Source organism: Mesitornis unicolor, unplaced genomic scaffold (assembly GCF_000695765.1).
Source record: "Mesitornis unicolor isolate BGI_N332 unplaced genomic scaffold, ASM69576v1 scaffold52627, whole genome shotgun sequence".
Lineage (NCBI taxonomy): Eukaryota > Metazoa > Chordata > Aves > Mesitornithiformes > Mesitornithidae > Mesitornis > Mesitornis unicolor.
Genome location: NW_010199431.1, coordinates 253 through 13,453, shown reverse-complemented (window position 1 = coordinate 13,453; position 13,201 = coordinate 253). Strand labels below are relative to the sequence as shown.

The 13,201-nt window shown below is 37.9% G+C and overlaps 1 protein-coding gene across 1 annotated transcript; it reads right to left on the bottom strand.

Annotated features, from left to right (window-relative positions):
- Positions 1–4,584: 4,584 nt before the first annotated feature.
- On the bottom strand, positions 4,585–12,775 carry LOC104544533 (cell division cycle protein 20 homolog B-like; the record flags this gene model as incomplete). The annotated part of the gene is made up of 6 exons (XM_010189435.1): positions 4,585–4,923; positions 7,962–8,079; positions 8,778–8,903; positions 9,958–10,186; positions 11,521–11,615; positions 12,579–12,775. Coding segments are annotated over 6 exons (929 nt in total), but the record flags the coding sequence as incomplete, so codon positions are not given.
- Positions 12,776–13,201: the final 426 nt, after the last annotated feature.

The window sequence follows — 13,201 nt, the reverse complement described above, 5'->3', positions numbered from 1 at the left end:
ACTGTGAGGCCACTGTCAGCTGCCTGTAGAATGCCTCATATGCAATATGTTTGCAGAATGAACTAAGATCAGCAATAATATGTTAAAAAAACAGCTGAAAACCCATCCTTCAGAAAAATGACAGAGTATGTCTCAGGTGGAGTATCAGTATGATGAAGTGCTGTTTATAACATACAACAATCTTAATTTTATGATGCCACTACTGCAGTCTCAGATATGCAGTGAAATTTTTAAGTGCTTCGACAACTACTTGTCAAACAGTAAACAGACCTATTGTGAAAAATGCTTCCTGCCCATCTCTGGTTAATAGTCTTGGGCACTTTCAATGCCATGAATGCCTCAAAAGGGGCTTGGCTTTATTTTGTGTGGCTTTGAGGGTTTTTTACTTGGAAGTAGGAATTAGCTAAGGGAAAGCAGAGGACATTCAAAGGACAGAAAAATCTTGTACTGGTTTTAATTTTTAAATGATTGCTTGGTTCATCATGAGCAATTAAACATCACTTATAAACAAAACATAGGAAAATACAGACTGAAACCTTTTTACACAACTGCCTTCACTTGATCTTACTGAGAAGAAACAGTAGGTTTTGGCACAGAGGAATAATGAAGGGTGAAGGAAGGAGAAGGCCTACAGGGATCTTTACTGAAAGTTTTGATGCTGAACATCTTCTTTTATATTTTCTGAATGTTACACATTCAGAACTTTTCACACTCCTTATTCCTAAAATGTTTGTTCTGACTCACGGGTTGAGCACATGAACAAGCACACAAACACAGAAGCAAACCAGGAGCACACAGAAGGAATCCCAGGCAAGTAAGACTGCATGAGTGCCAATTTGCCCAACTAACTGGTACTGACACCCAAAGCAGTGACTTTTATTCCATCTTTAAGCACACAGGAAATAACTAAGTCAAGTCCAGACTTCTTCTGTTCTTGCAAACTACCAAACCCTTGCTTAGGAAAGTATTTATTCTAGAAATGTTCAGAAAACAAAAATATTCTCATCAATCTAGTTAAAAATCTGTAGCTGATCTTGAAAACAATTGATCAGCCAGGGCTATTTCACTCTTCCTATACATTTGTCTTACTTCATTTCTTTCTTCTTTACCCATTTTTTCACTATCTTTCTTTCATCCTGCTATAGCTTTTTTTGTTTGTTTGTTTTACTGCTTCCTTTCTGATATGCTTCCTCCTCTTCCTTGTAAGTCACAGACAGCAACCTTGTTTGTTTAAAATCCTGCTAAAAGCCTATCATTCAGCATTTCTCCATTCTTCAGATAGTAGTCCTAACCCAAATGTTGCAGAATCTTAGCGAGAAGGAAGGAGAGGTTCTGACCAAGGAAAAGTTTACAATGCATGAAGAAATGTGCAAGAAAATATGTGCAGCCTTCCTCCTCTAGCTTGAAAATTAGCACATAGCCAAAATACTTTAAAAAAATGCTTTTCAATGAGTGTTATTTAGTGAATTGTGCAAAATGAGCCAGTGGAACTGGACTTAACATGGTAAGCAAAACACTTAAGCCTCTGTCACCACTGCCAGTAGTGAAAACAATGAAAAAGGCAGAAGCTAGAGCAAGATAGAACTGAGTTTGTAACTAGGCAGGGACTAGGCTGATCAACCAGCAAAAACCCACTCTCAATACAGCTCCCCCACTAGGGAGGAACCTATTCAAATTCATGTACCAACTAAGAAAAATGTTACGATCATTCAATGTCATTGTGACATCTAGAACGTAACAATTTCTTTTCACTGGGGTCATATGAGGCAAGTGGGTGAAATGAACAGGTATAAACTGCATTACACAAACTAATGCAACATTTATGTAAGTAGCATTAAGTCAGATCACATAGTGGGTGAAAAACAGGGGTCTGTCCAATAGAGACTAATGTGCAGAAACAAAAGGATTCCCTAGTCTGAGTTTCTTTAATCCATTTCATTGCATGACAGACAGATGATCACTTTGTCATATTGGTTTACCTGAGAAGACACATGCCTAGTATGGGCAATGAAGTTTTTCCTCTTGTAAAAATCAATTTTGTCCCTAAATTTTGGATTCCATATGTTGTACAGTGCTCCACCTTGGACAGGACTGGGGGGATGAAAGCCTGAGTTTAGGCAACTTAAATTTTACTTAATCCTCTGTGCCACCTCTGGAGAGACAGCCTTTAGTGAGTACAGACCTCAGGTGCAGAACAAGCTGACCTCCTAGAAATGGGTTCTGATTTTTGTCTCAGTCTGGCCTTAACAATATACCAGGCATGTAACAGGTAATGAGCTAAAAATATGCTATATTCTACAGGGAGGAAGTCAGGATTCCACATTTTGCCCAAGTCTTCGTATGTTAAGAGCTCTGCACTGGGAGAATGAGGCAGCTCTGCAAGAATAATGATCTACTTTCAGCAACTGCACAATCTATACGTGCAAGCATTCAGCAACACTGCCTGCAAAGGATTAGTGAAGCAGAATCATTCTGCCTACTCTATTTTTCTATTTCTATTTCTAATTTCTATTACAGAAAGATATTTGCCATGTGAAATTAACTGTCATTAAAGGAACCTATGTAGAAAAGAAGCACATCCAGAAAAGTTACTCCAATGTGTTTCATTTCACTCCAGATTAATCACTTTTACGTTCCAGATTGTGACTAAAGGCTTTCTCAGACACAGTCATGAAATAGAGCTACAAGCCACACATACATGTTTCTCTCACATTCATGGGCTGTTGCTTAGTTCTACTCAAATCAGTGACTTCTGCTTTTAGATACTAAGTTAAAATACTTCTGAAGCAATACAGCTTTAGCGATCCATAATGAACAAGCATAATTAACCAAGAAATTAGCATTTCTCAGTCTGAAAGAAGTGTATCTTCTGACAGTTGAGCATCTAACAAAATATGCTTGACTTCAATATTGACTAGCTCCTATCCTACTACAGGCCCCCATCCTGTGTTATACACCTCTTCCTATATTTGGCAAACCAATGCCACTTAGGTACTGCCAAAGGAAAAAGATAATTTCTCAGAGAATCCAAAAAATACATGAGTAAAGGGAATAATTCCAGTCCTTTTTTCCCATTCAAAAAAGAAAAAAAATATTTTTAGTATTTTTTACATTATAAAATTCTTTAAAATAGTATTTTTAATCTTTAAATTGGATTCTAAATGTTTTATAAAATCTACTGCAACAAACATGCTCCTATTAGAAGACAGGCACAGTATCAGTTATTTCCCATGCTTAGACATCAGCTTCTTGGTAGTGATTTCTCAACTGATAATCAACGTTCCCATTTTCTAACCTGTCTTGAAGACCACACGAGATAAGATCAGAAACCAGCAGTTCAGTAGCAGATTTATTGTAAATTAACATCTTACAAGGTAAAAAAGATAAGTGGTCTCAACCTTCCAGACCTAAAGTTAGCAACCACGTGATTTATGAACAACCGAAGATGAGGTTTCAAAAATGATGAGAACTAAGGCCATGACAGTTTCACATTCATTTGCAGACACCTGTGCCCTTGTTAACATTGACTCTTTTCATACGTTTGATCACAGTGTAACTTTCCATGGGTTGACACTGCTCTGCTTCCCTATCTCCCATTCATCTCCAGCTTCAGGAATTATTTTAAATAAATTTCCAGCAATAAAAAAAAGAAACTGAAACAATATGAGTTTCTGAGCTCACAGGGCTTTTAATACACAAATGCAAGTGTTAAACCTCACCCCTTTCGAATCTTGACATTCCTAATAGTGAAAGCAAAGCTCCATAAATGTCTATGGATAGAACACATTTTGAGTAGCACTACTGAGTGGCATCTGAACAGCATCCGAAGACAAATCCTGACATCCTTACTTTGTTGTCGACAGTGTACAAGCCTTACACAGGCAAATATCTGTTGAAGTCCAAGAGGCTTGGCCCTTGTGAACACTAAATAAAATTCATAAGACTGTGACAGCTGTCAAGTTTGCTGACACTCAGAATTACACTGGTACCATTAAGGAATGAATGAACTAACTGTGTTTGATCCAAACAGCATGCATCTTTGACTATCCCCATCTGCTTTTTAAGCAGTTGATTACATAATTAGCATAAAATAGAATTATTATTCAATTATTTATATTTTCAATCATTATCAAACATAGCAGGTGGGTTTAAGGAAAGGAAACAACTCAAAATCCAATAAAGACGGTTTTCTAATTAAGCTAGTTATCACTACCACCACAAAAACAATAAGGAATTCCCAATAAATCATTTCTATTCAGTTGTTATTACATATTTAACCTAGATGACTAGAAATATTTAGACAGATTCTGTACCATGATCTATGTGATACATAAAACAATACAGACCCTTGGACTGGTCTCTGCTCATCCTAGCCTTTGAATGATTCCAGGCAATTTACATGAATTGGCATGTGGTTCCCAACGGGAATGCTAAGATAATGTAAAATTACTTGCAAGAATCACAGCTAAAAGCAGGACCTAAGACTTTATGCTTGCACTGGACACAGGATGGATTCCATCTGTACTTGCTAGTTTAATGAAAACAAATATGATATTATTCTTCAGAGTTAGAATAATTTTTCCTCTAGGGTAAGTAAGACAAGCTACTAACATTTCACATGATGGACTGAAGGGGAAAATTGGTTTCTTTTGAAAAAATTATACTATCTTTTCTCATGTTTCCATTGGAAGGAACACACATATTTTGAGTTATTGAATGGGCTAAATACATTTAAACACTTGCTTTCAAGGAAAAGAAGTCACAAGAATGAGCTCAAAAAACCATTAGAAAAAGCCTTGCTGCTGTGCTTGCTCTGCACAGACTCATGGCATTTCCAGAGACAAGCTATCCCATCAGCCGCAACAGAAAAGAGCCTGTTCTGATCTGGGCTCAGGGCTATATGCAGGACTCGCCCTTTGTGACCTGTAAAATAAAATACATACAAAAAAAGGAAAGATACATTACAATTCTACACCGATTATACCATTCACTTTCACCACTCCTACCCACATAGTACTATGGCTTGTGCCACTTTTACTGTAGCAGCAAAACATGCTGCATAGGATGCAGGAAGCTAGCACTATCTACAGAATATTCTCATATTAAGAAAGAGTTGAAGGCAATATTTTCTTATTAGGGACCAGGCTTTAACAGCCAGGACTGCATCACACTGAGAAGACATTTCTGTCAAAGAAGAACATTGAACCTAAACTCTTGATTCTTCACACATTTACAACATCAGTCTCATTTGTGTTAATGTGTCTCACTGCTGAGCTTTCCCATCTGACTGCACATGCCTTGCAGACTATTTGCAACTTATCCAGCAAGAACGAGATAGTGTCTCCAGCTGCTCAGCTATTACTGTTAAGGAGATCATTTAACAGTGATCCCACTAAATAATTTATTGGAATTGTATATTGAGTTTGTCTGCAGTTGTAGTAAACTTCAGAAGCAAGAAGCTGAGCTGCTCCAGTCTAGTAGTACAAAGAACATACAAACCATTAACCTGGCTATACAAGAATCTCCCTCAGTAAACACAACTGAATTTGAACTGAAGGTAGACAGAGTCTGGTGCTAAACTGAGACTGTTGAGACCCATATTTACCTCATTGCCCGGCCATAGACCTCCTGCATTATCTAGCCCAATGTCAATGCTAAACAAACCCATCAGGATTTTAGGCACACAGGGGCATGAGAAATTAGAAGTCTTTTTACTCTAATTAGTTACTGGTCATTAGCTTATCTGGCTCAGTGAGTTACTGACAATCATGTATCTGAGCTAGCCACCCAAGGGGAAAATGGAAACTTCTGAGACATAGTATATCTCATCTAAAATAGACCAGATGAACCACATCCTAAAAGGAAGTGTGAAGGTACGCAGGAAGTCTTGGGTGACCAGCTTGAATGAAGGCAGGTGATCTATGTCCTCTGATCACCTGTACGCGAGTTCTCCTGGAACACAAGATGTGCGCATCTACAGCTCAAAATAAATTTATGAGGATAAAGACGTGAGGAAATCTAAAGTCCTCTGAATGTGTGGTACTTATCACAATGGTACCTGATGAAGATTCACAGGACCGCTGCAGATGGAAAGTCTGCAACAAACTTTGCAAAGCTGTGACAATGGCCTTCAGGAGCCACTGTGACTAAAAGTAAATATCTGCTGTCCTAGTGCTGAGTAACACATGTCCCTCCTAAACCTTGTGACTAAAACTTTGACAACATTGCTAAATTACTTCAGCAGAGATTGATTTTCAGGTTTTGCTTCTTCTCAAGTTATAGAAATAGACATGATCTTTGTCAATATTTAAGACCATGAGTTTACAACTTGGTGAACTCTTTACACAGTCTCTGTTCAGTGTCTGCAAGGTCTCTGAAGGAAAAGCTGGAGGTCTAGTCTTTAGAAGCACCAAAAACTATCCACAACACAGGCTGAAATTTGATTTATAATTTCAGCCAAAAAGAAGTGAAGGGGGATACCGAGAAATCGGAAAAGGTGAAATCATTCATTTCCATGTTTTTTGAGTGGAGTTTTCTGGGTTTAGTTCACTGTTTCAAGATCAGACTCAAATATATTTCAAAGCAATTGCATATTTTGTTTGCTTGTATGTTTTCTCTGACCTACAACAACTTTTTTAAGGGGAAGACATTTACATCCAAAATGAATTTTTTCTATTAAACAATTCTAATAGTTCTATCAGAAGTATCTCAAAAACTGACTGAGTGCTATAAAATGTTAATATCCTTCAGCTGTTATTTTTTTCTGAATATGCCCAGTAATAGGCAACTTCAATTATTAAAGTTTCCAACAGTAGCTGACAGTACTTCATTGTTGATGTCTTCAGCATTTTGCAAGAGGAATAAACAATGAGATTCAGTTATGATTTATCTGTTCATTTCTTCAGCTGTAAAACTCATGTGGTTAAGGCTGTCTGAGGCCGACTTAAAACCATCTAACAATTATCCATCACAGTATTTTTTCTGAAAATATTTTGATACATTCACAATTTCTCCCAACCTTCAATTGCTTATAGTAAGTACTAAGAGTCTTCATAAGCAGTAATACATTTGTGTAACAATTACCTGGTCTTTCTGTTCATGAAAATTAGTTTCTCTTACAGATAAGTAAACTTTTTAAAAATCCAAAGCTTCTTTGGTCATATCCTGTCAGTGATCATGAAAAAACTACCATAGTTGGGAAAATGCAGCTAGTGCACAAGTAATTTGTTATTTTCCTTTAACTTCAGATTCTTCTATTGGAACTCCAGTTAACATGAAAACAAGTAAAACTTAATGGACAGAAGTGGCAGCAAGGACCAGAAACAAGAAGGCTTAATAGCAAGGAACAACTTTTATGTGTAGTGTAGCCCTACAGCAGCACAGACCAATACAGACCTGCAAGAAAACTCCACTTTCCTCTAGCCATCAGCATGTTACAAAGGATACAACCTCACACCACACTGCTTCACAGTCAAAATCATTCATTAAAACCCAGAGATAAATAACACATAGAGATTTATTTCAAACATCATGTGGAAGCTGGTTCAGTATCCTTGCATGATGAGCTGCAAAACCCAAGAAGTCACATCTAGTTTGTGTTATTCAGAAGGCCATCAGCCTACAATCTGACATCAGCATACTCAGTGCAGGTCTAATAAGCCTTGAGGAGAAGTGGAAATCCACATCCTGCACCTGGGATGGCCTTAGAAATTACAGGAGGGAATTCCATCATTAAAATCAAGGAATTTTAGAGAAGCACTTATACTACTATCATAAGTCAACCTTTACAATCCCATGAATCAGGGTTGTGCACATGAATGTATGTGTGCTGGCAGAGGGAGAACGTGCAGGTGACTGCTCTTCTAACTCTTTTTATATAAATACATAAGGTATGCACGTGCAAAATCACACTGATTAGACAGTTAACTGAAATAGTTAAAACTATTAATGAATATACTTGCCATAGAGTTCTGATGAATTAACAAGCACGGGATACTTCCATATTTTCATCTGATTTCCAGGAAGGCCTTGTCCAGTCAACAGTTCACTGGTTTTGGGTAACCAGACCAAGGAACAAATCTACTGCAATTTAAGATTCTGCTTTAGTTTTCAGAAAGGGTCAACATACACTATTCATTAAATTTGAAATGTTATCTGCTATGTTTAAACAAGCTACTGAGAAACAGTGCCAGCAAAATATTTACTTATTTAGAAGCATCATTTCATTCCTTAGAGCAATTCAAAGTTCAGATGCCTTAATGTCCATTTAAGACAAATGTGGTAACAGACTCCCAGTACAAAATCAAAGCTGTTCAAACACATCCTCAGCTAAGCTTTAATAGCTCTAGGAAAATTAACAGTCATGCTGCTTTACTCAAGCTGAGAATCTGTTCCTCTGTCTCTCAATATTCAAATCCAGAGACGGATGTTTGCCCTCTGATCCTTAGAGCTCTTCTCACCCCAGCACTCTGGGAATTTTCCCTTCCCCTCAACATGCTCTCCTCATCAAGAGTTTTGGCCAAAACTATAAGGAAAAGATGATGATAAGTGTCTGGCTGCAAGACCACCTCCTCTTCAATCACTTCTGTGTAGAGAGAGATGTGGTGAATGAGAAACAACAAACTGCTGCAGTGCCAAATGTAGCACAATTGCACATCCAGAGAAAATCCTGCTGTTCTTCTGACCGCAGAACCACCCTCAAAGTCAAGAGGAGTCTGCCAAATGAACACAGCTATACAAGAACTTAGCCTAAGTATGCAGACATTTCATCATTTCACCTGAGAATCTGTAGCTCCACTTTCAATGATTTTCTCATGATTTACGTCCCAGACACGCAAAATCCCATCTTTCATTCCACCCCCTGTAGCAAGGACTTTGGACTGCCAAGGACACCAGTTCATAGCCTAAAAAAATGAAAAAAAAAGAAAACAAATGCCAGACCAGACTAGTTAGCTGTAAAAAAGAATAGATTTTGCTTAAAAATCTAGTTGGAAAAACGAACTGCAGCAAGCACCCAGAATGTACACACACACCCCAATGTAAGATCCCAAAACTCCAAACGCTGCTTCCTTGGTCATTGCTTCACCGCAGCCTAGACTGTCCCACATACACTCACAGAACTCCAGCTTCTCTGCTTACCCTTCACAGGCCACAGACTCATACCTCAGTACCAGAAGAACCCAGCAGGACCGTTGTACTGCCTAAGTCAAGCCATCAGAGAAGCAGCGTGACTTACAGGGCTTACCAGCTTTCTTCTGAGCTATTCCCAGGATATGCCTAAAGCCTAGACTCTACTTGAAGAAAAGCTTCTAAATATTCAATTCCACCTGTTTGAATAAATTCCTCTGACCCTTTTACCCCAGTGCTTCAGCCCAGCTTCAGACTCTCCTGAGAGGACAAACAGCTTATAAATGCTGTACTCCTCTGCCTCGTATTGCTAAGACCTGTCCGCTCTCCCACACAGACTAGGACTTGATGAAGATGAAGAATCTTAAATTGTCTCATTTCCAGTTTCCTACTTCAGATTATTTGCTACTAGCAATGACATGAAAACATGGTCAGGAGGGCAAAAGAAACCTGATCTTTAAAATAACTGCAGCAGAGAGAATTTTCTGAATCTCCAAAAATTGAAAGATCTTGTTTGCTAACTTGTACATATTACACCACCAAACTTTTCTGTGTAAAGCAGAGAGAGAAGACTACTGTAAACTTTATTTCTGTTTGGCATCATATTTACAAAGGCCTACTAATCCAGTAAAATTTCCTAATCAAAGTCCTATCAAACTTATTTGTGACTTGGAATGAGGAGAACTGATCTCAAAATTAATGCATCACAGTCAGGGAGAACAAACTAATAGATATCAGCAAGATAATTTTAAAAATTTCCTGTCTGTCCTCATAAACAATGTGATTTTACAAGAGCAAATATAGAAAAGCAGATATTCCTTCTCCATATACCTTAACTGCTGAGGAATGAGGTATGGTTTTCAGTGGCTGTGACTGCAGTTTCACACCAGGGTCGCTAGGCCAGATACTCAGTACACCATCACTAGACCCACTTGCCAGCAACTGGCTAGTTAGTGACCATTTCAGGCTGCAAATGCTTTGTTTGTTTTGGCAAAGAGTCCCAACATGATGCTGAGCAACCCGAACATCATGGTGATGAATAGATCCTAGTCGTGAACCACTGTAGATGAGAAAATACAGCATGGGTTTAATGTTAAAGAAGACAAGCTACATCATCACACAGATGACAACACCTTCAGTGGTTTCAGAAGCAAACCACATCAGACTGAAATGTATCTGCAAAACAACAGTATTTCAGTAAAAGGAAACACAAACCAACTATCTAAGGCACACCCTGATTGTAGAGGTGGCTTATGAAAGAAAGGAGCAAAGTAGATGCTCGGTGCAAGTCAGGCAGAATACCTGTTCTCTCTCATGGCTTTTATTTCCCTGAAGACACATTGCATTGTAGGCCACTGATATGCACCCTGTTCCATTAATGTAAACCATTTAATGTAAACTTTCCTGTTCTTCACGAAAAATCATTTTGCAAGATTATTTTTGCCAAGGACAGATGAGACTTCATGCCCAACAATAAACCTATGACAAAATAGATGAGCTTCCTGCTGGAAATTCACACTTCTAAATCTTATGATGACATTGAAAAATCCATCAAGTTTAATACTATCTTTCTGGGTATCTTAGAAAGAGATATCTGACATTACTGCAATAGATTAATTTAAGGTAATAATAAATGATTACTTTCCCATACTGACTCAAAGATTTTTTCAGATGCACGTTGAGTGATTTGGAAGCTTTAAAACTGCACACACAAAACTGACTTATTACAAGAAATGTCATTTTTATAGTGCTTGTGTTCTGGACCTGTGCAAGAAAAAACCACAGAAGAGTGCACTTGGTCTTTCTCATCTGAATCCTCATATTTAAACGATTCCTAAATTTAAAATATTCACCAGCTAGTGTAAAATTCAGCCTTGGTTGAAGTACACTTCAGTCCTTGGGATGTGGATAACAATGAGCTGGCCTTTGTAGATACACAAGTAGAGAGGCGTGCAACTCTAAAAGCTGTTTCCCTGTGCATTTGAAAAGACAAATGCAGTCTTGATATCAATGGAGGAGCCGTCTAAACTACATGCCCTCTCTATGGCACCAGGCAGACTTTGATTTTTTGAGTCCAGACACACTGGAGAGACCAACATTTCAAGCTCAGACTTTGCACACAACCAGACCCACAACCTTCACATCCTATTGAAATTCTGGAAGTGGTGACAGCTTTCTGGAAGGAGAGTAAGAAACAGAGACTAAAGAGGCAGGCTAAATCCCCTTTGGCTGCTTTTCTGCCATACAGTAAATCAACATGTGATTTCTGAGACGGCAAATAAGTACAGTGACAGGATAAACTACTTCTAAGCAAAGCCAATGAAAACAACTAAAACGAATGGGACATTTGTCTAAGTAAAAGCAGCAGGACTCCTTTTTGGGTGATATACTCACCTGCTCAGAATATAATTATTCCAGCTCAGAGCTCCAACTACAGACAGATGACCAAACATATTTCTCAACCTCTTTTTGGTTTCAATGTCCCACAGCTGCCAATCCAAAACAAACAAGAAATGCAAATTTAAAAAGAAAAAAAAGAAAAAAAAGAAAAAAAAGAAAAAAAGAAAAAAAAGAAAAAAGAAAAAGAAAAAAGAAAAAAGAAAAAAGAAAAAAAAGAAAAAAAAGAAAAAAAAGAAAAAATACTTTTTTCTCTTCATTTGTTTGCAAGTAAGCCACTGCCCAGTTCTTATTAGACATATGGACAATCTCAAGCTCATTTATTTCACAAGACAAGAATGAGTAGTTACAAATTTTGGCACCTTTATCAGGGATGCTGAAATCAGACAGGATTGAAGGGAATGCACATTTCTGAGTTTTAAATTAATAATTTACATGTCAGTATTGGGAAGTCCATACTTGAAAGCACTGGTCTTCAGTACTTTCAAATTGCTGACTTAGGACTGCAGCAGGTAGGTCCCCATATTATCTAGCATCTCAGCTGAAGTCCCACAAAAATATTTTGATAATAGCCTGTCCTATAGCAGGAGGCTAAGAGGTATATGTATCATCAAACCGAAGTCAAATTCTCATGTGTGAATCCATAAGGAGAGTTTTGGCTTAAGTTCTCAAGGCATTGATCACTAGAGTGATCTTAGCAAGTGAGATACAAGAAAAAAAAGCCTATGCTGCACAAAATAATTCAATGAAGGGGTGTCTTTTATTGGTGGAAAAAAATGTAATTGCCTATGGACAACTGAATCATTAATTCAGTCAACAGCTCCTTAGTGGCTTCAGAGGCTCCCTTACATATAGATAACATAAGTTGTCAGTGAGTCATTCAGTAAGGTGCAGCATGATACAGGGAAGTGCTATATATTGTTTCCAGCAGAAATCTTCTGTAGTTTAGCCAATCATCTTCATATGTTTCCTTAAAAAACAAATCAGTATCAAACTGTCTTGTGGCTATTTTAGCTAAAAATGGAGAAAGACTAAAAAAGTAAATTATCTAGTACTTGCACTTCTCCATCACTGGTGCCAATTGCTAGGCAAGTTCCTTCTTTTATCCAAGCCAGAGAAGAAATGTATTTGGAACTGGAATTCAAATCAATGCTTTCAATGGCTTGAAGAGTTCCTCCATTCCAGAAGTGTGCAGCAGATCCTACAGCAATAGCAATGAGATTTTCAAGGCTCCAGTCCAGTATGTTTAGATCTAGAAAAAACTATTCAAAATTACTGCCAAAAAAAATGTAGGTAACAGTATAGGGTGAGAGGGAGTATGGTTTGGGTGCGAGGGGCTTTTTTTTTCAGTAACAGATACGGAAAAACTTCAAGATAATGTTTCTAAGAAACCATTATTAGCAAGTATTCCTCCTACATGAAGGACCATATCTCTACAAGCCCAAGTCTTCAAAAGGTTAATCTCCACACACTGGTATGTCTGCACAGCAGAATCTGACTTACAGCTTCCCCACTAGAATTTTTTAATGTCACTCTACCTTCTGTATCGCCACATCACTCACTCAAATTTTTGCTACCAGAAATGAGGCTCCTCCACCAACAGCTACGGTTCCTAAAGCACTCTTGTTCAAAGGTAATTCTTGTTATTGAGAAAGACACAGGAAAGGGTCTATATGCT